This window comes from Lolium rigidum, chromosome 7 (assembly GCF_022539505.1).
Source record: "Lolium rigidum isolate FL_2022 chromosome 7, APGP_CSIRO_Lrig_0.1, whole genome shotgun sequence".
NCBI classification, from domain to species: Eukaryota; Viridiplantae; Streptophyta; class Magnoliopsida; order Poales; family Poaceae; genus Lolium; species Lolium rigidum.
The window spans coordinates 103,396,574-103,422,583 of NC_061514.1; the positions used below are offsets into that span (position 1 = coordinate 103,396,574).

At 43.8% G+C, this 26,010-nt stretch overlaps 2 protein-coding genes and 1 non-coding gene across 4 annotated transcripts; 2 read left to right on the forward strand and 1 right to left on the reverse strand.

Moving 5' to 3' along the window:
- The first annotated feature begins 9,889 nt into the window (after positions 1-9,889).
- LOC124674744 (protein FAM133-like) lies at positions 9,890-14,091 on the forward strand. Of its 2 annotated transcripts, none has more exons than XM_047210795.1 (6): positions 9,890-9,940; positions 11,650-11,806; positions 12,034-12,135; positions 12,995-13,136; positions 13,255-13,301; positions 13,618-14,091. In XM_047210795.1, exons 2-6 carry the CDS (start codon positions 11,717-11,719, stop codon positions 13,831-13,833), a joined length of 597 nt encoding a protein of 198 aa, XP_047066751.1. In that variant the 5' UTR covers positions 9,890-9,940; positions 11,650-11,716; the 3' UTR covers positions 13,834-14,091. The 2 variants fall into 2 exon arrangements, with proteins under 2 accessions (XP_047066751.1, XP_047066752.1); XM_047210796.1 differs by having other exon boundaries at positions 13,623-13,793.
- Positions 14,092-14,607: 516 nt separating this feature from the next.
- On the forward strand, positions 14,608-14,681 carry TRNAV-CAC. Its single transcript has one exon. It is a non-coding gene; the product is annotated as a tRNA-Val (tRNA).
- A 494-nt stretch (positions 14,682-15,175) lies between these two features.
- LOC124674589 (splicing factor U2AF-associated protein 2-like) lies at positions 15,176-23,401 on the reverse strand. Its single transcript, XM_047210629.1, has 13 exons — positions 23,274-23,401; positions 21,642-21,770; positions 21,323-21,546; positions 18,841-19,086; positions 18,669-18,761; positions 18,495-18,533; positions 17,903-17,992; positions 17,691-17,793; positions 17,538-17,618; positions 16,979-17,055; positions 16,738-16,818; positions 15,741-15,832; positions 15,176-15,530 (listed from the first exon to the last, which is right to left on the reverse strand). Exons 1-13 carry the CDS (start codon positions 23,356-23,358, stop codon positions 15,404-15,406), a joined length of 1,467 nt encoding a protein of 488 aa, XP_047066585.1. The 5' UTR covers positions 23,359-23,401; the 3' UTR covers positions 15,176-15,403.
- Positions 23,402-26,010: the final 2,609 nt, after the last annotated feature.

A 26,010-nucleotide genomic window follows, 5' to 3' on the forward strand; every position in this document is an offset into this window, starting at 1 on the left:
TGGCTTTTGGTGATGGTGGCTCCAAGTCTTACTCCGACTGTAAGAACCAAAGGAGGGGATATTCACTTTGGCTCATAGGAGCATTTGCTCCTATTACGTGAATCAACATTTTGAAGTGTCAAAAAATTCCAAAATAAAATTTTACATGTATATCTACACATTTTATGTTCGTACACAAGTTTTCAAAAAAAACTAAAAAAATTTGTGGCTCCTGTAAAAAAGACAATTTTTGATGCTATAACATGACTATGTACAGGCCATTTTTTTTGTCTTTTTTGTACACGCCACATAAAATATTATTTCACCACGAAAACTTGTGCACTAACATAGAATATCATGATGTACACCAAAAAAATTATGTCAGAATTTTTTGCCTTTTTTAAAATTATTTTTTAATTATTTTGTATAATGGGAGCATTTGCTCCTATGAGCCAAAACGCCTCCTCCCCAAAGGAGGCTATAAAATTTCGGAATTGCTAAGTTTCAGCTAGCTGAGACGTAGCTTATGTCTCAGTCACGTGCTCCATCGTTGAATTTTATTTATGCTTGAAGATTCGTATTTGCTACTATACTTTGTTTACGCCCGCATCAAAACACGCTGATGTAATTCGACTGAGACGTAAGTTATGTCTCAGTCGACTGAGACTTAGGCACACCCATAAAATTTCCGCCTAAACCAGATGAAGGCGGAGGAATCGGATACAGATGCGATGTTTGGGTTGCCGGAGTCGATCGCGGCAAGAGAGCATCAGAGGTGTCCGATTTGTCATGGTTCCGGTATTCTCATTGTTCACCACGACACCGCAATGATTATGTTCTTCAATCTAAACGTGTGTGAGCTGAGGCATGAAGAGAGCTCCTTGATTTATTCAGCAGCCAACGTAACTAGTACTAGTATGTTGTAGTAAAATACAACACCTCCTTGGGACTTGGGCCATACTGCATGCATGTGAGTCAGTAAAATCAATCTTTCTTTTCCTCCTGATTGATCTGCCCTTTGACGTGAATTCAATGGCTGCCTCGATCAGCATGTCACGAACGGCCTCGAACTAGCTAGGCGGAAAAAAATCGATGACCTATGGTTTCGTCCACAGTTGTCTTCGACCATATCATGCACGCGGTTGTAAAGTCGAGCCCCTGGTTCCAAGGTCACTTGTGAATCTGTGATGGCGACCTAGATGTCCGCCACTCTACTCGCATGTAACCGTAGGCAGAGCGGGTGGAAATTCCTCGTCCGGCCCATGAAACAGAATCAGTAGTTGGGTTGTATATTCTGAGCCGTGCTAGCCGGAGCCTGCTAGGTGGTTCCCTATGTGTGGATCCAATCACTAAAATATATGTTCGAATTCGGCTACCATCAATTAGGTACGGATCCACGTACGAAAATTTAGGAGCGGATTCGGTTACCAAAATTTAGGTGCGGATCCGATTTTTAAAATTTAGGTGCGGATGCGACTTTTAAAATTTAGGTGTGGATCCGGCTACGAAAAATCCAGGTGCGGATCCGACTTCTAAAATTTAGGTGCGGATCCGGCTACCAAATTTTAGGTGCGGATCTGGCTACCAAAAATCTAGGTGCAGATCCAACTTCTAAAATTTAGGTGCGGATCTGGCTACCAAATTTTAGGTGCGGATCCGGCTACCAAAAATCCAGGTGCGGATCCGACTTCCAAAATTTAGGTGCGGATCCGGCTACCTATAATATAGGTGCGGATCCGGCTACCAAAATATAGGTGCCGATCCGGCGACCAAAATATAGGTGCGGATCCAACAACCAAAATTGTAGGTATGGATCCGACTACTGAAACCAGGATTTGAAATTTCTAGATCTAAGGCGGAATCTTCTTTAGGAAGCTCCAGCAACTCAGATCGGATCTTTGCAGCTACGTCCAGCTCAGCGGCGGTCGTAGCTGCAATACTTACCAGGACGTTCCCGTCGAAATCGACGGTCTCGCTGATGAAGATGTGTATCCCGCCGATTGAGATGATGGAGAGCTTGACGGGGTCGGTCCTAGCGAGAATCCAGTACTCTTCCCGAGGGACGATCGGAAAGTTGCCAGCGTACAGAACACGTCCCATTGCGATGGAGTCGTTGAAGCTTCCCATGGCGGAACCCTCCCGGTTCCGGCCTCTAGACGCCGCTGGCCCCACGGTGGGCGCCAACTGTCGTTGCCTATTCGACGGTACCTCGGAGGAGGTATCCTCACGAGGGGGAGAAGAAGCAGGGGCCATCAGGCGGAGAGTCCTCGGGACAGTGGTACGCGATTTACCCAGCTTCGGAACACCTGCACGATGACATGGCTTACTGTTGCTTGTTTGGAATTATCTGGGCGCTTTCGCGTTGTTACAATGAGTTGTGGTCGTGCCTCTAGGGCTCCCGGGATCCGGCTTATAAAGGTGCCCGGATCTAGGGTTTCTACGGAGAGTCCTACCTGGAATACAAGATGCCTAACTACGAACTTTACATTGTCGTGCACGTCAAGGATTCACCTATTCCTAACTTGTCGTCATGGATCCGGCTTCCTTCATGGGCCTTCACGGATCTGACTCCTGGCATAGACCTCTTCGGATCCGGCTACCTTCATGGGCCTTCATGGATCCGTCTACCTCAGTAGGTCGGTTCGGATCCGGCTACCTCAGTAGGTCGGTTTGGTTCCGGCTACCTCAGTAGGTTGGTTAGGATCCGGCTACCTCAGTAGGTCAGTTAGGATCCGGCTCCTTGTTCCTGGGATGGACATCTTCCATCTTGATCAACAACAACTGGGCCGCCCGGTGGGCCATATGCCATCACCACCATCTGTGGGCCACCCGGGCTTGCCGGAATCGGACCATATCGATGGTATACCTATGAAGTATATCCACAACAGCTAGTTTCCCCCATAGACTATAAATAGTCCTTCTTCCTCCTTGAGGAGGTAAGGTCAACCATTCTATTTGCTCTCTCTCCTACTCAATTGTTGAACCTCAAAATTTTGCTTCCTCTCCATCCCTCCTATGACGCTTGCATATTCTTGAGGGAATTTAAAGAGGAGATCTAGATCAAAAACTCCACCAATCCATTCCTCCTCTTTGTGAGGGGAACTCTTGGGATATAGATCTTGGAGTCATTTGTTGATTTCCTCATTTTTTCTTCCTCTCTTATTCCTCCCTAGCACTTGTTGATTTGGTGGGATTTGAGTGTGAGGGATTTTAACACTTTGGAGTTCTTGATTTTGCATTCTTGCATAAGTGTTGAGCTCTCCATTACGATTAGTTCGAGTGAGATACCGTGAGCTTGTTACTCTTGGAGGGGTGACCACCTAGTTGATTGGCGGTTGGTGCTCTGGTGACCTCTTCGTGGAACATTGTGAAGAGGCTCGGGCTTCTCCTTCGTGGAGATTGTGAAGTGGTTGTGGAGCTTGCCATCTCCGGAGTGGAGGAAAATCTAGCCATATGGGAAATGCCTTTGTCCTTCGTGGTATTAGCTTGGCGGAGAAGGTGAGCCTTCGTGGCGTTCGAGAGACCTTCGTGGTAGCACACATATCTCCAACGTGACGTACCTCACCTTGTGTGGGGGAATACATCTTCGTCTCGTGATGCCTCAGTTATCTCTATACCCAAGTTTACTTTCCTGTGATAGTCATTGTGTTTGAGGTACATATATCTTGCTATCACTTGTGCTACATATATCTTGTGTCTATCTTGCTTATCTAAGTTGTTGTTGTTGTACTTAGTTGAGCCAGCATATTTAGGTTTTGTGCTTGGCGTACGTATATTCGTTCGTGTCTCGTAGGAAAGTCTATCGATGAACGGAAGCACCCCCGCGTAAACCCCCTTGAGGTGATGTCTGGTAGTTTAATGTCAAGAGTAGTATACCAACCTATTTGAAAAACAATACAAGCCTTTCGAGACAGTAACCAGGTCAACTCTGCTGCTGCAGTGCCAAAGATTGCAATTTAGCTCTTTGCTTTTCAGTTGAGGAGCGAAGCCCTGTAGTAAATACCTCCGGAAAGTAAAAATTTCATATCCTAAATGCCTTCTTTCTTTTACATAAAGGGAGAAGGATCTGATAAAAGGCGAAGATAAAAGGTGGATTCTATGGATTTTCCCAGCATTTCCTCAACCACTGGTGTTCCCATGTGGTGGTATACCACTATTGAATTTGTTTCATAAACGTTAGTTTAATTCCACATTCGTACAAGCCAAATCCGTAATAGTTTTTAAATTTCCTATTCACCCCTCTCTAGGCGACATCTCGTAGTTTCAAGAGCAAGTTCAAGGTGTGAATCACGTCCAAGTTTATTTCTCTTCTGTTGCACCGACATGGGCATACACATTGACGTGATAAAATTGTATTCTCTTTGCAGATGAGTAGCAAGGCAATCAAGTTTTTCTACGAGAATGTCATCGAATCATCATAGGACGAGGAGTCTAAGGGTGGGACGGAACTCTTGTCCTTTTGGTTGGCAAGGGATGTTCAAAGGGCATAAGGAGGGGTGCATGGTAATATTGGAGGCAGTTGTGTCGCAAGATCTCTGGATTTGGCGCTCCTTCTTTGGCATGGCAGGATCCAAGAACAATATCAACGTCCTTCAACACTCCTCGGTGTTTGCTAGGCTTGCAGAAGGCAATGCTCCTTAGGTTTCCTATGAGATCAATGGTCATTCTTATGACAAGGGTTATTATCTAGCTAATTACATCTACCCTTCGTGGGCAACCTTGGTGAAGCCAATCCGTAACCTTGAAGATGAAAAATGCAAGAGGTTCGCAAAAGAGCAAGAGGCAGCTCGAAAGGATGTAGAGTGGGCATTTGGCATGCTGCAATCACATTGGGGTATTGTTCGCCACCTTGCCAGAACATGGAGCACCGAGAGAATGTGGAAGGTGATGACACCATGTGTCATCATGCACAACATGATCATTTAGGAAGAGCGAGATGGCAGCATTTATGACAACGATTGGGAATTCTAGAGTCAGTTGGTTGAGCCACAGGTTGCAGCAGCATCTTGGGAATGCTTATTGCATATGCACAATTCATTGCGGGATCGGGCCACCCATGACCTACTTCAAGTCAATTTGATTGAGCACATGTGGAATCATGTGGGAAACTAACCTGGCTAGTCTGTTTCGATATTAAATTTGAGTTTCCTTATTTGTAAAACTATGTGGTGTGTGATAGTGAACTATTCTTATTTGTTACTTTCTATAATTTAAATTTTCTTATTCGTAAAAATACCATTTGAAAGGTAATGGGCAACTGCTCAGGTCTGACCAAAGCCAGCTCGGACCGAATGAGTCGCGCTGATGTGCGTGCTGTCCTGGCAGGCCAGACATGCACCACCATATTATCCGCCGCCGATCCAAACGAACAGAAGTGGACCATTTGGGTCGGCGTTTTGGGCCAGCCCAGTGGATATGCCCTTAGAGATGGTAGACTAAAAAGGATGTGTCGTGCATAGTCCATGGTTTACTAGTCCACATACTCCTCCACCTTGTTTTCGATAAAAGGAATATATTAATATCGCGAAAATACCAATTATATGCATCCTATGCAACAACATCATACCCTAATAGTAGTACGGATGCACACAACCGAAAAATAAGAAGAAACTAAAAAAGGAAAAGTCTCGCTATAATGCAGTAGCAACACAAACACTACTATGACAACACCTGAAGTCTAATTTCTCTAAAAACATCATCACCGTCTGATGAAAATATGTCCGTGGCAGGACTAGAAGGCAGAAGTACATATTCCCACAACACAAGAAAAACCATCGATCACTTGTCGAAACCTGAAAGGCATTCATAGAGACAGTCTAGAATTTTCTAGATGATCGTTTTAGAAATCGTTTAAAAATATTTGTTGGAATGTACATTGTAGAAATACTCCGGCAATGTACATTCCAACAAATATCACAAAAAATATCTTTATAGGATTTCCAAAGACAATTGTACCATTCATAAAAATTGCAAGATGTGAACACTATAATATAATACAATACATCTAGTTGGTACAAACTAAGATATGGAGAAATTATAAGGTTATCTACCTAAAATATGTTTACTAATTCAACAATCTAAAGTTTGATTAAAACAAATATATTTGTGCTAAATATGTTATCAGAGCATGGTAACTTCATATTTAAAAGGACAATTACATAGTGACTTCTAATATGTATGGTAGAAAATATATTATTTAAAATCATGTGTTGAGAGAATAACTTATACGTGAGTAAAAATATTAGTATAAACAAAGAATAGCCGTTAATTCTAATTCCTCTTGGACTACTTTTTTCACCTTCACTAGCTTGTCAAAAAATGAATCAATTATAATTATATTTAAATCACCACTAGCAGACCATCTTGTACATCTAGGGTGTGTTTAGTAGCTCGCGGGCTAATTGAGAATCTCTATCTATCCTCATACATGATGACCCTAGCAAAGTTGGCCCGAGATTTTGGCATGTGTTTAATAGCACCGTTTGTTTTGATCCCTGTTGAGTTCAGATTGTGTTTGATAGATTTGTATATGTTAAGATATGTGAGGCTAATATCGAGGAATATGAAATTACAAGAAAGTCCAAATTTTACACACATGCCCTTGAACATAAATCGCTAAACATAATCGGGTCCTCGTATCCCATGACCACCGCATCATGGTCTGGGCTGCGTGCTGGCAATGACTAAGGAGGTTCTTGGCTATGGAGGACATGCCGGGCGTGGTAACGGAGCTTGCTTCGGGCGGCCGTCGATGGAGGTGTTAGCGGCATGAGGTTGTCGCTGGAGGAAGAAAGTATTTCTATTTTTGTTTATAAACAATAGAAATGTGTTTATGATTTTTTTATTTATAAATAATATGCGGTATACGGTCAAGAGAAAATAAAGAATTTATATATATAAATAATATATCAAAGGTATGCAATCAATAGAAAAAACACAAAATATTTTTGTACCCATCATATTTGTTTAAAATATTAGCTAATTGACATCTAAAATGCATACATAAAGTTTATAGTTTATTGCCACATATTCTCGCACATTTGTATCTTATATAATGCTATATCCATGTTTTATATTTATTTTGGGAATTTTTCCAATGACCCCCCTTTATTTGGTTGTAACTCTGGAGAACATGAAAACTCTTTTTTTTGTGTATTTTTAACTTTCAGGGACCTAAAAGAAGTCAAATTGATCGGAGATTTTTCGAGGCTCAATATTTCGCTAAGAGAAGGAGTTGGAGCACTAGAACCTCAAGAGGGGAGCCCCGAGGCCCAAAAGAGCCTAGGTGGAGTGGCCCCTACCCTAGGCCATGCCACCTGCCCGCTTTCCTCCCTCAAACATCATCAGTCGTCCGTCTTCATCTCCAGATCGATGTTTTGACCTAAAAACGCCTATAAAAGGGTCCCATACGCATCTCGGGAGGAGAGCGCCGCAGAAACACTGAAACACCAAACAAGAGACAAAACCAGCGAAGATTGAAGTGGGAAACTCCCCTGGAGTCGCCGTCGGAGGGATCTATACCTTCTCCAACATCTCCACCATCATCACCATGATGAAGAGGGAGTAGTCCACATATGTACTATGGGTTTGTGGTAGTAGCTAGATCTATTTCTCTCTTGTTCTATCATTGATCTAGTACCATATAAGCTGCCCAACATGATTATAATCATATGTGTAATTCTTATGTGGTGGATCTTTATTCTACGAGTTGATACTTGAGATTGGAATCGATATATGTGTAAGGTGTATGAGTCTATGAATATCATGTACCCCGTTCTGAAGTGTTTTTTTATCCAACTTGTACGAGAGAACATGTGTGGGAAACGTGTGTATTAGTTGGAGTAGCATGGTGGTAGTGATTAAATAGTGACAACAAATTCGAGATCTACTATGATTTTTTCCCTATCTTTTGTTACCTCACTAGGGATTAATTAAGTGAATTCATGTTCTAGAAGTATATAGTGATAACTACGACAATCTTGTTTGTTCAAGGTAGCATATTTGTAATTTAAACATCATGTCAAAGTACCTAAGGCTATGCTCTGTTAATTCTTAATTCTAGATTGCTTGGAGTTTTCCCTTTCTAGTGAAGTATAAGAGGGATGTGTTGCATCATCTCTATGATATAACATGCCCATATGAATGCTAATCATACTCATAATAAAGTTACATCAATATTATATTGCTTGTGAATTGTTTTATGTTCACTACACCTTTATGAGAAAGTAGTCAAGTGAACCAATGAACCACGATCCAATTTTAATCATAAGAAACAACTTTCCAACATCATTACTAGCATTATATTTCCCATATTAATTAAACCCCCAAAATACAAAAATACTTTTACTATTATCAAACACAAACCAAAACCTAAAAATACCATCTTGTTATTGTTTTTTACCGTGCTTGTCTAGTTATAGGTTGTTTTACTTTACTTTATTTATTAGTCATTTCAGTTTTACTAATACGAAACCTTGTGATTGACAACCACACGGTGGAGTCGGAGACACGAGGAAATTAATTTGTTTTGTCGATATTTTTGAAGAGGAGAAGCAAAAGACAACTCTGAGCTAATTCCTCAAGAGTTCGATATAAAACCTCGAGTCACCCTTATGGGGAAAATACGCTTGCTATAACACTCTGCACTTGGAGTCCCAACAAGTTCATACACACGGAGTTGTTGCCATCAAGAACATGTTAATTGTTACCATAACAAAACTTTAGACAATCATGTTACCTTGTTTTGAGTTATATATTTGTTTGTGTACCTTGGGTTGTACTATCTAACTCACCAATTGTTAATCTAATGAAGATATTTCCATGTATTTGTCTAGTATCATTTCGTTTAGTAGCACTCGCAAGAGTGTGAACTTCGGGATACATCATCGTCTCTGTGAATCTCGGTTATTTTTATACCCAAACTCTTTACTTATGCACTTTACTTTGTGACAACCTTCGTGCTTGAACCTATATATCTTAACACCATATAGTTGTTTGTCTTACTTAGCATAAGTTGTTGATGCACATAAGTGAATCCTAGTCATATAGTTATGTGTTTGACAAATTAAATAATGGTTTTATTTCTCATTTGTTTAAGACATTATCGTAAAAGTTTTAAACCGCCTATTCACCCCCCCCCCCTTAGGCGGCATCCGTGTCCTTTCAAGCTCTCCGGTGGTCGACCTCGACTTGGGTTGTGCTAGGATCGAGCGAGCTGAGCTCACGGGGATAGGTCCCGATGTTTGAGCCCCACGCAACCCTCTCCGCTCACTACGAGGGGTAGGGAGTCAATCCCAGCGGTGGTACTGAGGCTCGCGGAGGCGGGGGGAACGGTGCCTCGCGGCGGCGCACACGGGCCTCGCAAGGGCGCACACACGTTGGCTCGCAGCGGCAGAGGGCATGGCGACGATGGGGCACACGAGACTCGCACATCGCACAGCAACTTGAGGCGAATGTGAGGATCGCGGGGAGGTTGGGGAAGAGAGGCGTACGGGGAAATATGGGAAGAAGGGAAAAATTAAAAATAAATAAACATTGACAGTGGGTCTTTTAGTGAAATATTTCAGAATATTCTTTTGCGGGGTCTGCTCGGCTGCAGCCCGCGCGAGACCATAAAATGCGATTACCGTAACTTTTATATCCATATTTTTAAGGGTCGCGAGACAAAAGGCCTGCTAAATTGCTCCAATGGAGATGCAGCGAGATTTCGTTTTTTGAGAGTAATGAGCAAGATTTAAATCACCAAACCATAAACCAAAGGGAAGCACTCCCTATTTTTCATGCACTCAATCAGGCCATCCGTTACGGATCGGACGGTAGGAAAGCGCCTACAGCGTAGAATCCCCATGACCTCATCGCCTCGTAGGCCTTTTCCTGTGCAGCCTGCCCCCTTTCCCTCTCCTTATCGGCGTTATCGTCACCACCAGTCACAACTCGCGGCGCACGCGTGCCATAGCCATAGGAAAAGGAAATTTTGACAAAAGAGACCACCTGGCCCAATTCATTGACAAAAAGGACCACCTGTGAGGCAAATTGACAAAAAAGACCACCTTGTGTGTGGCGGCAGCGCCCCCAGGCGACACGTGGAGGGTGCCGCCGGACCGGGTGGCGGCGGGGGCCCGCCGTCGAAGTGTGTGGCGGCACGTTAACCGGCCGCTCGCTCGCCGTCAGGCCGCCGTCCGTCGAGGTGGGCCATGCCGCCATAGCATGGGGCGGCAGGGTGACGTGGAGGATGCCTCCACATCCGGTGGAGGCAGGTCCCGCCATGATTCGGCCGGCCGACATGTGCTGCTGACTGCTGATACTGACTAAAGAGCTGACTGCACTGATTTAAAGGTCTGCTGAAACTGTCAGAGTTTCCCGCTCGATACAGGAAAAATGTCTCATACATAGATTAAATGTCTGTCGCGCGCATACATAAATGTGTATCATTCCTCTCGACGACGACGACGTTGCTGCCGTGGCTTTCGACCGGAAGGCGACAACCGGGGACGAGGGGGATGAGGTGGGCGCAAACCTCGGCCGTCTCGATTTTCCTCATCCTCCGTACTTGGATCATCTGCTGGTGATGGAGTATGAAATACGTATGGAGATTCCTGATTTGGGGGAATCAAGCCGGCATACGAGCTGAAAATAGGACCTCCGAAGAATTCTTCAACTATCCCGGTAACATGATCGCGAGGTTGTTGGGAAGTGCTGCCGTAGTATTGTGGTTGCTGCGTCATATCAGGCCATGTCGGGATTAAAGATTCCTGCGTATTGAATGGCTCCGTCAGAAACATGCACGCAATAATTATGTATGTAATTAACATGCATTAACCCGAGTTGGGTATTGCGATTGCATGTGGTCACGACCACGAAGTGGAGGCATATTGTGGCCTAAACCAGCTCCAATGTTGGACCACGTAGGGTCAACGGATTCCTGCGAACGTAAACGACATGTTATTAGTAGGCATGTAAATAATCACGTGTTGGTAGGTAATTATTAAATATGAGCATACCTGAGTGTTGAATCTTTGCGAGTATTCGCCTTCTGTGTAGGAGAATCGTTGTCCAGATGGATATGACGGAAAATGATCGTCCTCCTAATACAATTGGAAAAAAAATGTGTCATTGTTGTAAGTTCAGAAGGAATGTATGTACGCATGTTGATTACCTGTGTGGCGCCATGGCGTTGAGATATGTGTGCTGACTGTGATCGTTCAAGTAGAGATGAGTCGCGTCGTGGATTAGATGTATGCGAGGTAGAGGGAACTGGTACGGTCGGTGTGGCGGATGGCTGGCTCACACGTACCATACTCGGTCTGTTCGCGGTCGGTCGGGCACTGCCTCCACCGTGGTTGTCGGCCGGGCGACGACCTGCGCGTGGTCATGGCGGGACCTGCCTCCACCGGATGTGGAGGCATCCTCCACGTCACCCTGCCGCCCCATGCGATGGCGGCATGGCCCACCTCGACGGACGGCGGCCTGACGGCGAGCAGCAGCGGTTAACGTGCCGCCACACACTTCGACGGCGGGCCCCTGCCGCCACCCAGTCCGGCGGCACGCTCCACGTGTCGCCTGGGGGCGCTGCCGCCACACACAAGGTGGTCTTTTTTGTCAATTTGGCTCACAGGTGGTCCTTTTTGTCAATAAATTGGGGCAGGTGGTCTCTTTTGTCAAAATTTCTAGGAAAAGGGATCTCCACTCCACTAATCCGGCGAGCGAGGAATCGAGGAGCGGAGGGCGGGCGGCCGAGATGGGGAAGAATCAGGCGTACAAGGCGATGCAGAGGTCGCGGCTGGGGTCCTCCTCCGGCGCCCCCGGCGAAGGGGAGGAAGACGGCATGGTCGGTCCCCTTCCTCACCCCCACCCTCCCTCCCTCCCTACAGATCCTTCCTTGCGCGCCACCCTTAGCCCCGAGCTCGCAATTCATCTTGTCGTCCTCCTCCCCCACTTCCGCGCTCCGCAAACCCTATCGAGATCTGTCGTCGACAATATCCATGACCTAATCATGATGTTCGGTGTTTTTCTTTTATTGAGGCGGGGAGCTTTTACTAACGAGGGCCGTCACAGACGGACGGTTCATTTCATTCTCCAGAGTGGCACGCGGCGCGCTTGGCCAGCCTCAACAAGACCCACACCCTCACCTGGGAGGAGTTCAAGAAGAAGCAGAAGGTACGTGTGCGGCCTCTGCTAGCTAGCTTTACTGCTGTATATTATTTAGCTTCTTCATCATTGTGTCCGTTTGTGTGCCCCCAACCATGAATTTTGTCCATCAATTCTGTTATGTGTCGATGCTCCTAATTATGCTGGACGCTGAATATGATAAGGCATGCTGTTTGCGATGTGTGATGCTCAAATCTGATGTAACCTCTTAGGGAATGGTGACCCCCTTTAGCGCATAAAACCATATAGTGGTAAATAATGCGACACGATAGCATATGGGAACAATTAGAAACCTGAACTTTTGCAGTCAAAGCTTGGTCCTGCGCCACCCTGGATCGCAGACCTTTGATTTTCTCTTGCTGTGATTTGTCATCAGACACTCAGACTTGTGCAATCATAAAAAGCAGAAGAGTTCGAGCATTTATCCCTGCTCGGAGGGTCACTGAATAGCCGATAAACTGATCAACTGGCCAATTAGCCTGTTGATCCCCTACCCGCCAGCCAACCGAGCAGCTTACTTGTTAATGATTTCCTCAACAATGCACAAAGCTCATTGCACCCATTCATGCTCATTCAACCTGTCTCCAGAGATCTCATGATGATGCTATTTTACTTCATCATGATTCCTTATCTTGTTTGATTGGATAATGGTATCAAATTCTGAATCCAAACTCATCAACCTAGGTCAACATTGGTTGGGGTGTGATTTACTTTGCCAGCACTTTACTGTTTTCTGCACTGACTCTGCACAGTTACTGGCTTGCTGCAGAACAAACTGAGCCTTTGTACTTATAATTTCACTTTGAAGCTTTGGTTGTGTGTTATCAGTAGTTACACAGTAATTGATGATGCTCTTGTTCTCTAATAGGACGAGGAGCTAAAGAGAGGTGAGGTGGAGGCTGACAAAGATAAAATGATGAGAGAGTATAGAGCTCAACTGGATGCTGAAAGGGCCCAAAAACTAGGTCGTGGAAGAGACGTTGTGAAGTCAAAATCATCATCCAAGAAAGGTAAAGTAACTTAATATAGCCTGCTGAACGATGTTTCCTACATCTGGATCTCCTTTGGTCAGCTGTTTCTTAAGTTTATTGCCTACGCTGAGTCTTCTGACAAGGAATTTGGATACAGAAAAGAAGGATAAGGATGGAAAGAAACGGAGTAAAAAGAGGAGGAAGGTATACTCTCCATATAAGAATATAATACTCCCTCCGTCTACAAAAATATGTCTCAACTTTGTCAAAATATGCATGTATTTAGTCATGTTTTAGTGTGTAGATACATGCAAATTTAGACAAAGTTGAGACATGCTTTTGTGGACGGAGCAAGTAGTTAGCACTTATTGTAGGTACATAAGTTTTAGTTTGAAGATAGCATGCATTGAGCTTTAACTTAAGTGATTCCTGTTACTTCCCTAAAAGATGTACATTGATGAATAAGACACCAAAAAGTCGATTGTAGAATCCTGCATTCTCACTTCTTCATTCATAACAGCACAGAAGTTCGTCGGAAAGTTCCGACTCGTCATCAGAATCATCAAGCAGCGATGACGAAGACAGGAGTTCAAGGAAGTCCAGATCCCGGTCAAGGTCAAAGAGAAATAAGAAGGATAAGAAGCATAGGTCAAGATCCAAGCACGCTGGCAGTGACAGCGAGGAGGAGGAAGGCCCCGTTCGTCTCTCGAAATTCTTTGGAAATGCAAAGAACTAGATGCTATACATCGATACACCCAAAACCGATCGGCTAGCTCCTGAAGTCGCTCATCATTTTAAATTGCCTATTGGTGGGTGTTGGTTGTATTCTATTCAGATTACTATCTGAAGGCTGTCGGAAACTATTTCATTTATGTTTATCAAGAGAACGCTTGGTAATTTGAGGTTAGGTGTTAAATCGCTATATGGAATCCTGCAACTTGTAAGAAATATCAACTCATTGTTGTACTTGAGAGATAGTGACAGTTATTTGATTTGAACCGCTTTATTTCTTTTCATAAATTGATCTTGTTTGGCTGCTCTGAATGGTGTGAGCTGTGAAGAGGTCGAATGGCATGTTTAAGTCATCCTCCATTGGATTTGATCCAGGATATGCTATGGAAACAGTTGACATTCCATTTAGTTGCTTCGATTTTCTCCATATTTCCATTAATTAAGAAAAACTTCAAGCTACTACTACAATGTTCCACAAGCCATGCACCGTGACAGAACTAAAAGGCCCGACCCTCCCGAAACCTCGATAGAAGTTTACAATGTAACAGGACATAAAACACAAGCCCAAAAGATATGGTATTGCCAACTAAAAGAAACGTAGTCGTAGGCACTGGGTATCTAGGTGGCCGGAGCATGCCCGAAAAATACAACCTGGTATAGGTGTAAATGTACGAAATCTACGTTCCTGGGTGGTGCTATTCATTCCGTGCAAAGCAAAGGGTAGAGTTTGCTACAATTATTTGTTATATATAATGTTGATTTAAGTTACAGCAGAAGCGTCTGGGTGGTGTAGTTGGTTATCACGTTAGTCTCACACACTAAAGGTCCCCAGTTCGAACCTGGGCTCAGACAAACAATTTTTTCGTTTGCGTAGTTTTTTCTTGGGGGGTTCCTTTCTTCGTCAGAAAAGTTCCTTATATCGACTTTTTTGTGCCCGTTGTTTTTCTCTTATGATTGTTTCTTTCGTTTTACTTGAGGGTCACCGCTACATTCTCTTCACCGGCTCGCTTCGGGTTCTGGTGCTGCCAGGAGTCTCTGCATTTTGCCGCATCTCTTTTTCTGCAACATCGGCCATCGCCTTTTTCCTTTTGCATATTTCTGCACACAGCTTGACAACGTTCTGCAGTATTTTAATTCAGGTGACTGAGGAAGATATGCGACTCTCCTACATACACCCATCGTTCAGGGATCAAGGACAAAAAAAATTATGGCAGTAATTATTTTCTGACAAAACAGGGATCCAGTATCATAACAGCTGACATTTTTTTTTAAAAAAAAGTATCGTATCAGTGGTTTAGGACTGTTCTGACAATACAGGGATTCAGTATGTCAATGAGAGTACCAGATTGCACACGGAAAAAGGGCCCAACCTCTGTAATGTACATCAAGACAAAGTTTAGCTGACCACTGGTAACAATTTTTGGCTCCGCTACTTAAAGCTAATGTAGAAGCAGTCTTGCTAAGATTAATCGGGTGAACAGATGACCCAACTGCTCTTGTTTTGTTTTGTCGTTGTTGTAATTTCACGCTATCGCCTACAGAACAGTCCTAAACTGCCAAATGATGGAGACTCCCTACGTGGATTCCTCTAGCTCTTCTCCAAACCGATCCAGCCTTGACACCTCGCCATCATAGTCACGGATCAGTGCATGTTTGATTGTACCATCATCTTCGCTCGCTTCTACCTGCCTCCCACCAAACCTGCACAGCAAGAAATATACACCGTAAGAAAGATTTTCCCTTCTCCAAACTGTTTTTTTTTTTTTTTTTCTAACAGTTGCAGTTATACTCGTCGAGGGTTTTCAAGAAAATAAAGATGCAGAGTAAACCTAACTTTGTTTTACTAATGCTTAAAACACCCATCAGAAAGCAAGGGAAAAGAATGGCAGAGGGATTTATGTTAAAACCTACCATCTTCCGTTCATCGCCCCTATGCATTTGAGGCCATCTTTCCGGTCTTTGAATTTTACCAATATAACTCCTTGTGGGTGATTTTCACAGACCTGCGACAGCATGTAAACAAAAAGTGGTGAGCTGGAAAAGAGACAAATAAACAAGAAACCCTAGTAGCTAGGGCGAGTGTGCTCGCTATTTTAGTGTTTGTTTGACCTGCTTTTGCCTATTTTTGTGGCTAATTTTCTAGAGCAGATTATGAATAATCACAGGACATCACAGCTCAGCAACGACAAATAGAGCCTTAATGTGTATTGAAAGACCTACAGGGGAGGCTAAACTTATGGGTTGCGAGAAAAAAGGCTACGAAGACCAGCAAATGATAGGAAGAAGTAACTGAAACTGGTAACAGCAAGCCTACAGAGCACAGCCCTGACTGGTTTTAATACTCAGTATGTGCATGTGGATATTCAATTTGTTGGCTACAGTTTAAACTTGCTGCCATGAAATTCTATGAAATTGTAACACACCGGCCCATACTTAAGTAGATTGAAGACCTTTGTTGCTTAGCACACTTCGCTGACTATTCTGTTTGCCTTTTCCAGCCTAAGTAACACCTTCTCACATGAGAGCATAAGTATGGCCAGCTTTCGCATAGCAATAAACAAGAACCAGTCAATTTGGTATACAATGCAGATGTAGTTGCCCGGTATTTCCGTTAGTCACAGTGCTTAGGCAGGCTAAACTTCAAAAGTAGTCAGCACTCAGCACGTCTCCAGAGGTAACAAGCTAACAGCCAGGAACTTTTCACTCCATATGGTTTGGATCATATCAAGACTCTACATGATTATGGAGAAATACAGCTAAAAGACAGTCTGGCAAATATCTGAACTACTGCAGAAGAGTCATCAGTCATTCGTCCACACTGATTCCAGGGCATGTTCTCAACTAGTCTACGGGTTGTGATTTTCCAATTATGGCAAACAAAGAGTATGCAAGTGAAATTAATAATTACCTTGACATTGTCAACCGGACCAAATTTCACGCATTCTTCTCTAACATCCACCTCAAGCTCGGGAAGAAGAGCATCATTCTCCTGCATGATCAGGAACTTCTCCATTAATACAACTGACATGAGCAAATTTTTTTTGCTATAAAGTATGAACAGAAGCCAAGTAATCTGAAACAGTGTATTGTTGTTCCATATGAAATGAGAACATTATTTTTGTATATGTCAAGCATACTCAGCTACTTACTCTCAATTCAACAGGAGCGAACATATTCCGCAAAATCACTTGAGTAGGAATCATCACCTTCTTATCATCATGTCCACCTAAAAACAGAAAAATGGTCAGGAGAATAAGTTGTTTTTCGAGAAAACGCAAAGGACCTTTGCGTTTCATTTCATTGAAAAGATAGATAGTTATTTACATCCTCCTAGGAGGCAGGGTATAAGTTGTTGAAGTTTTAATGAGCTATTTTTCCTGAGACAGCAGATAATAATGATCAATGAAAACAAAAACTCATCAACAAATGTCATTATGTAGCAAACACTCTGTGTACATGAATAGTTTCTGCAACTTGATGCTTTTAGAGATATTTTACTAGTAGAAGATTTAGAAGCTGTATCTGTTTCTAAAGGTGCCAATATCTTCATGGTTCTCATCACATATTGCTACATGTAACTAGCATGGCCTACGGTTCGGTGCACCTACACTAGAGCAAATGAAACTCGTGGCTGCGTAAACTTAAGGAACACATGACACATTTAAATCCGCCGTAATAAAAATACTTGCAAACCAAGATAGAAATTACCCCATCCTAGCATCTTATCTTCGACCTTCTTGCCTTTCTTTTTCTTTTGCTTATCTGCTTTCTTGGCCACGAAAACCTCACCTGATGCAGATGCAAAGACATCAGTGATATATTTGTGTAGTTTGTGTGGTTTTAATAAATCGTGGAACTTACCTCTCTGCTGAAATTCGGCCACACTTACGGACATTAGGGTCTTACCACCAGGACGGAATGATGTCCCATCCAATAGCTGAATTGCTAAAGGTACAGAAGGCTCCTGAATTATTGAAAGAAAAAACTTACACACAAATATAAAATAAACATGCATATCTTCCAATAGTAACTAGTTGATCAGTCAGAGTCTGATAAGTTCCAAACAGCAATACCTTTAGATAGGTCACTAAAGCATCACCCTTTTTTCTGCCTGTTTCCTTGTCAGTATAGATTTTCACCCGGGGATTCCTCGTCCCTGGATCCTAGAGCATCAAATATTTTGAAGTGGATCAGTCCTCTGAAGTTCAGGACCAGAATATCGTTTATGAATAAGACAGAGAGCCATTGTTATCTAAATATAGCAGCAAACAGGTATCATAATCATGTTCAGTTTCATTTCAAAACTGACCTTCTCTTAAAATTATTAGGATATCCATCTAAAGATAATCTACAGTTAAATTCTCCAATATGACAATGTCTAACAGTCATCAATACGCAACAAGTTCAGACAACTGGAATACGCTAGATTTTATATTTACAGTTGTGCTCGCCTATAACACAGAAATGAACAGCCCTGGCGTGAACAAATCAAGAGTCAAACTGTGCCACAGTAGTTACATGCACAAATGGCAATCAAGAAGAACGAGTCAAGGTACCAAGTTTTTCCATAGGGAAGAATACAAATATCATCAAGCTTAAAATACTGAATAAATAAGTCTGCATCAAGTTTAAATGGTCTCTGCAAGACAGAAAAATATTGCGCACCTCCTTTATAATTCCACACTTGGAAAATACCTCTACAATCTGCAACAGAAATCCATTATGAGAACAGTAGTTTTTCTATTGTTATAAATGTGCTAAACAGTCCGTGTTGAAACTGGTGTTTCTAAAAGGAATATTGAAGAGTAGCCTCAGATTTTGGAGTTATAAGTAAATTACCTCCTCGGCTGTGACGTCATCAGGCAAGCCAGTAACATAGACATTTGTGTTAACTTTGAGTTCAAACCAAGCTTCTGGAGGTTTGTCAGCTTCCTACCCAAGAACAGCGTTTGAAAGAATTAGTTCATGCGGAAGTTATCAATAACTCCCTTGAATAACTTGAGAACTGTACCTTTTTTTCAGCTGGCTTCTCTTTAGACTTTCGCTTCTTTTGTTGTCTATTTTCTACCTTCTCTGGTTCTTTGTTTTGTTTTTCAGTTAAAGCATTGTTTTCATCTAATGTGGAGGAAACAGGAATTTCTGGTGGTTCAAGTACTTCTTCCTCAACTGCAAAAGTCATTTCTTCAAGTCCATAATCATCCTTTTTACCTGATACATCATTCTCCTTATAGCCTTCCGTTTTACCCGATACATCATTCTGTAGAAGGTACGCCGCAAAAGAGGTTAGCTGATAAACACTGATAATTATGAAAGTTAAACATGACGAATAAGGTAATTAACTTCTCCTCAAATGAAGAACAGCGGGCGCAATATACAACAGAATCTTACAAAGATATCGCCTAGGACTACAGGATAAGGCATTGACAACAATTAACACAACTAATAACTAATGGAATCTAAATTAATCAGCTGAACTACTGTTTAGAGTAATATTACTTAAAACAAAATATAGTAACTTTTTCAGTAACAAAACTTTCATGCAACGTTAGAACTAATTTCCGTACAACTGCTTGTGAAAAATAGGTACATTCCAAGGGAGTATGATGAGGAATGATACATTGCGAGAAAGTGTGCCATGAACTTAATAAAATTCTGATTTCCGTAAGGTTGTTTATAGAAGGGTAGATTTTATGGAAATTTTAAAACTGATAAGAGACTGCTGAAGCACACAATTCACAGAACTTCGGGTAAATCTTACTGAACTTTGGATAATGTGCATTATATTTGAGGACCCACCACAACTACAAGACATCTGTGAGCAACCTTCTATTGAGGGCTACTGGAGAGAAAAAAACTAGGGTCATACTACGCTATTTGGTGGATGTTGCTCATCAAGCTGTGAAGGGTCACACTGATTCAAACTTACAATCAGATTCCGGAGTTGGTTTTTAAGAGTAAAACTTGGTAGTGTTTCTGATTAGCTGATTCTGATTCAACACTGAGTTGTTCAATAGCTACCGTTCCACCATGAAAGATCAGAAAACCCTGTAGAGAACATTTTTCTCGAGGTTGATTCGTCGATAAATCAGCTCCAGTGACTTCGTTTCAGTAAAGTTGCGTGTACAAAGGGTATATATATATATATATATGGGAAATAGTGGGCTACCCACCTGGGTAGCTATGCACCCCCATCCAGCCGATGGATCAGACTATAGAGCATTTCTCACCCTACATCTAAACTGACGTCGTTAACAGTCCCTTTTTTTTCCTTTCCTCCCACACCAACCCCACCTTTCCCCGCTCCACCCACCCCACACTGGAACTCCCATCGACCTGGCTTTCCACACCGAACACCGACCCCAATGCACAGCCCCAACCACGCACCACGGCCGACCACGTCCTGCTACCCCACACGCCACCACGGCTAGTCATGCACGCGACCCTGGGCTTTGCAACAGCCACAGTGCCCTACTTTACCTCAGGCTCAGCAGCCGCTGGCCTCCATCCTCCACCACGGGTGTGCCCAGGCGCCGCGGCAGGAGTCCCCGAGATGCATGGCCATCTGCACTGCATCCCAAGCTCACCAAGAGGCAGGGGCGGGGGGGGGGGGGGGGGAGGTCCTGTGGTGTGTGGGGACGTGGAGATGCGCTGTCGGTGATGTACGGGTGGCCGGGGAAGGAGCCAGGGTGCACAGGGGTCCAGGATGGCACCACCGGTGGTGCACTGGGTGTGAGCTGCGGGGCTGCCAGGGGGAAAAAAGTCTGCATTCTTTGTGCAGCCCGCCGGGGGAAGGATTGCCTCCGCATTCTTTTCGTTGAAACGAATGGGGCCCGGTTCTCTTTTTCGTACATATGAAACGGGCACGGCTGCTTTTGCTGACATCAACAGGCAACGGCGGCCAAAAGGTCTAACAGATGTTAAGGGTAGTACAGATCGCGAAACAATATCAGACGATCCTAATCGCATGCACAGCTACCACCGTAGGTAGGAAATCCGCATTGATCAATATATTCTGTCTGGAAGGCTGTTTCAGAAAGAAAAAACTTGCACCGACATTCCTTGCCAGAGTAAAATTTTACATGCTACAATCCCATCAGCAACTTCACCTCAACAGAAAAGAGTAAAGTGCCAAATGCCATCCATTAAAATTTCCAAGCTAAAAAGCCCTATAATAACCAAGGTTCTATTAAGCACTAGGCGCTGAGCGGGTGCTCCCTTGTCTGAAGGATTGAAGCGCTAAGCACAATTAAGCGAACACTTAAGCGCTACGCGGTTTGCCTTCGCTCGGCGCCTAGGCGTGTACTTAGGAGGGCTTAATTTAATAACACTGATAAATAACATCAGTAAATCATGTGGCCGAGATGGTTAGTAGTTAGTACTTGTTTCACTGTGATTACGGTCAAGTGACCTAAAATCCTGAATAGAGAATACCCAAAAAAAATCATCTGATGATGGTTAGCTATAAAGCCTAGCGACAGGAAAGCAACACTTACTTGAGGAACCATTGCCCTCAGGGTGCGATCCCACTTGTAGATGGTGCCATCATCGTCAGTAAATTCTTCTACACCATCTGGTGGGGATGTTGGTCGCTCGTCAGGATCATCAACGGCAAGCTGTATGTTTACGTCATGATCTGCAGTCTTGTCTTTCAACGCTTCCACCTCTGACTCAGCTTCTATAAGCTCCTTCTGGAATTTCTCGAAATCATCTTCAGTTTCTGGAGCAAAAGGCCGTTTGAAAGAACGTCAAGATACCACTTGGAGTGAACCATATTGAATATATTGCTTTAAAGAGAATGTAGACAACATTAACCTTGTTCGGGCTGATCCTTCTTTGTGACCCCAGAATGCACCTCCGGAATCGAAGACAGCGGCATCCATTCACTCCTCCCCTCTGCCCAGAGCATTGTGCTCTCGTTGAGGTACCCATTAGCAAAATGTTCTGTAAAGGGACACAAGTTACTCAAACACAAACCAAACTGAAAACAGGACACATAGATTTTCAGAAAGTAATGAGGCTAACTGCGATTCTGAAACAATACACAACCACAGCACAAGCAACCAACTTGACAACATGAACTGAGCGTCAACATAACATGTCAAATACAATCTAAGCAGGCCATTTGATAAAATGCTCCACTTTACTTTGCCATTTGCTCCATCGTACAAAGCAAGAAGTTGTCTAGCAGCAGGTTAAAATTAGAGGGATGACACTGGAGCATACTGAGAGAGTCTATTTCCAATGGCCCATGTCAGGATGTGGACCTTTTCTGCGAAGACCAAGACTTTAGGAGGGGTTGATAGTATGATCCAAAATGCCAGCGAGTTGCTTGTTGCATTTATGGACAGATGGGAATCAAAACAACTCTTTATTCTCGCTGAAGTAGTGGACTTAGCTAACATACCATCAAGTGCTGCTAGCCATTGTAGTATCATCTCAAATGCTGAAATTTCTAGTTGTTTACAAAATGACGAGTACTTAAGCAGCGGCGATTCTAGTGATGTGAATGCAAATCATCTACCCATTGTGGACTGGTCCACTATTGAGATTGAAACAACAGAAGATGGTAACATGGATGCTCCTATATGTCAAGAAAAAATGCAGCACTAGAGCATGTGGTGTCACCACCAAGAGACGTCGAGAAGATTGCTCCGAAGAAAATAACACCAAGGAAAGGAACTAGCTCTGGCAAGTTCTGGACGTTGTTGTTGCTTATTTGTGAGCTGTGGACTCACTAAAATACTTATGCTATGTGCTTATGTTGGTCTCTAGTTTGTGAGATGCTAACTCGCTAAAAAACTTAAGATTTGTGCTCCTTTGTGATGCAACCAAAGCCGTCAATTTGTGCTCGTTTGGCTATGATTCATTGTTTATTTGCATCTACTTATTTCAAGTATGCAATTTCTGTCATTGGTTAATTTGGTTTGTACGGAAATGCTGTCAAACCTGTTAAATTCAAAGTAGGGCATTTCAGCAAATGGCCAAAGTAAACCAGGGTATTTGAGCTACGCCAAAGTAAATGCGCCGTTTGGGGCAAATGGCAAAGTAAAGTGGGGCGTTTTATCAGATAGCCCAATCTAAGATTACCTCGTAATGCAAATTCGAACTGCTGCCGTCAGCTGCTAGCATTAATTCCCAAATCCATTTAAACATCAGTTTACTGGTTACAAAGGGAAATTCCCAAGTTAGGGTAACACGCCCAAATGGCCCGACCGAACAAAGACCTGATCCTGGGATTCGCGTCACCACAAACACAGCCACCAAAACTTGGGGATAGTACATACAGGAAACACGAAGTAGTGGGAGGAGCCTTTGTGGGCTGCAGCATGGCCGCGCGCGAAGTTTAGGTTTCTGCGAGGATTCAGGCTGAGCCTGTGACCTAGCTGCGTCCGCATTCGCACTAATCGATACAGCGAACAGATAGGGTGGATGGAGGGGGCGTACCTCGCAGCTCGGTGAGCGTGTAGGGGCCGACGTGCTCCTGGCTCGGGCCGAGCACGTACCAGCCCGGCTGGCCGGCGCTATCCATGGACGCCCCGCTCGCGAGGAGTGGAGGCTGCCCGGTCTCGCCGCCGGCGGCGACACGGAAATCGCTCTCGTCAAGCGACCGCCGGTAGGAGGGGAAGATTTTGGGGGCTGGGGTTTCCAGAGAGGTCCGTCCAGACCTGGGTCGGGCAGAGAAACCGCTGACCGTCCGATCTAGAGAGTTTCACGATCAAAGTCGGTCCAGAGTCGCGTGATACAGTATATCCTACGAATGAATAGTCGCGTGAGAAATGTTCAGAAAAACAAAAGTAGCGAACGTGACAAAATGAAATCATCTTCCTGACGATATGTACCGGTTTCCTTGAAATCTGTTTGTTGCAACAAAATGAAATCTTTTTTTCTGATGGCCTCTGTATTCCCTGACCTAATGTCTAAAAACTAGATTTAACATTTTGTCTGAGTTGGCTAAAATGCAAAGATTTTGCATTGATATTTGGCACACTTGTATTATATACCATTGACTAAATCCATTTTTTCTTGGATTTTTTGTAACTTCATTTTTTTAATTTTAAAAAATAAATAGCTACCATGCAGCTCGACCTCCTCCATTTGAAGTTTCCATTAATGTAAACCAAAACTTGGTTGAGTTTTACTTGATTAGAAGTTTATATAACCTAAACATACCAATATAGACTTTGTATTCCAAAGAGTTGTATGCCCTTCGCTTTCTCCACAAGAAACCGATATGTTTATCGATTGTTGAGCCCTACAAGCTCTTACTCAAGTTTTAATACTATATACTATCTCATCAGCAAAGGCTCGGCGGATTTTTTTTTTAGATAACAACTGATGGAAATTCTTTGACGAAGCCGATTACAAACGACTCCAAAAATAAAGGAAAATACAATATGAACCCAAACTTTTGCAAGAAGGACCTCACACCATACTTCCATAGCACAATCAAGCCCATCGTCCTCGTCGTCACCAACTAAGTACAGAGACTGGATCCAGAAGCGGCGCATCTTCCAACACCATCGTATCACCGCCTCCGCCATCGCCACACTGGGCTTTGAACATCGAAGGAGTGCCCACCCCGGGGGGTGAGAGCTAATAATCTTTTCTAGACCATCGGGCAGGCGGGAGATGGGGAATAGCAAGCAGTACCTCCAAACAAAGATCCCCAAGCAGTAAATCCAAGCCATGAGCAGAACGCTCGACCATCTGGCCGATTTTAGAGTCGACACGTCGAACCGCCTCCTCCCCTCGCCACGAAGGCCGGTCGGAAGAAACTGCAAAAGGTGACAGCCGCAAACCACCAGAAGAACACAAACCCTAAAAAGGAAGGCAGTGGTGCCATCTCCTTTCTCTCCCTCGCCACCACGGCCGGCCGAGGAGAAGGCAACATCATCAGCACTCCTCCGTCTCCAGAACAGACTCCGCAAACTCCACGGCAGGATCGAAATTCGACCGTGCCCGGGGAATCCACCCTCCCCCGATCCGCATATCTGAGAGGAAACCAGGCCAGCAGCTCGTCGGCGCTGCCACAAGTGGCCTTGCCGAGATGGGGATCGAGCTCCAGCATCCTTATTCCGACGCGACGTCGCGTCCACCATCTCGGCGCCTTCCCAGTACACCAAGCGAAGGCTAGACCGAGCGCTACACGGCGTAGCAGAAGAAGACCCCCCGCCGCCACCACACCACCGGGGCTTTGCCCGGCGGTGGCGGCGGGAGGAGGGGGTGTGGTGGGGGCTAGGGTTGGGGGGATGAGGATGAGTTGGAGGAGGTGGTGTTGCTATGTAAATGTTTTCTTATTTGACTGGAATTTTTACTCTCAATCAAGTGCGGTTGCAGTTTTTGGCATTTCGTGTGGTTAAGATAATGTAGACACTTATCGCAAAAAAAAAAGATAATGTAGAGACCTCAAACTATAAAATATTGGAGATCAATGCCAATTTTGGTGGAAACGAACAAAAGTTCTAAGGAAAGAGAAAATAAAATATCTAACACATTCTCGGTATCAGCAATATATTTTCCAGGAAAAATCATTTCTTTTATGGAAATTGGGGAAAATTCCATTCATCTGGGCTTTAGAATTTGATGGGCTAGTGAAAGAGCATTCTCTATCTCTGTAGTTTTGTGTGTTTGATAACAACACTTGAATATGAATTTTACCGTATGTGATCAAGTGTGTAGGAATCGATTTTACCACTACGGATGATGACCCACCATTTTGTTTTGGTCATACATCTAATTCTTTTGAATTGGGTTTGTGGTCTTTACAATTGGTCAATTGGTGTAAGTGATCTTGTTGAGGAGAGTCTTTTTGTTCAAGAGGAGTTAAAGTTGGTGCTAGAAATCTCTCTAGGCCGGATCATCCGCCCCCAAGCGGTCGGATCATCCGCCCCTCTGCGCACCAAAATACTGAAGATCGGAAGTTTCTGGCCGGATGGATTTTACGTCCGGCCCTGATCCATTGCGTTGCACATTGGCGTCGCGTAGACCGGGAAGATGGGCCGGAAGTTTCTGGCCTGATGGTTTTTACGTCTGGCCCCGATCCAGAGAGTGAATCACTGCGTGAAAAAGAAACAAACGACACGCCCATCCTCCTATTTCGAGGACGGGAGAAAATCATGTCTGAGCCTCGGAAATTCCCAATATCTGGGGGAGGCTGGATAATCCACCCCATGACCTATAC

Coding starts and splice junctions, on each gene's coding strand:
- LOC124674589 (XM_047210629.1), bottom strand. CDS start 23,358: ATGGATAGCGCCGGCCAGCCGGGCTGGTACGTGCTCGGCCCGAGCCAG. Junction 21,547..21,641: donor GAAGGATCAGCCCGAACAAG/GTTAATGTTGTC, acceptor CTTTTGCTCCAG/AAACTGAAGATGATTTCGAG. Junction 15,531..15,740: donor GGGGCGATGAACGGAAGATG/GTAGGTTTTAAC, acceptor CTTGCTGTGCAG/GTTTGGTGGGAGGCAGGTAG.
- LOC124674744 (XM_047210795.1), top strand. CDS start 11,717: ATGGGGAAGAATCAGGCGTACAAGGCGATGCAGAGGTCGCGGCTGGGG. Junction 12,136..12,994: donor AGTTCAAGAAGAAGCAGAAG/GTACGTGTGCGG, acceptor GTTCTCTAATAG/GACGAGGAGCTAAAGAGAGG. Junction 13,137..13,254: donor AAAATCATCATCCAAGAAAG/GTAAAGTAACTT, acceptor ATTTGGATACAG/AAAAGAAGGATAAGGATGGA.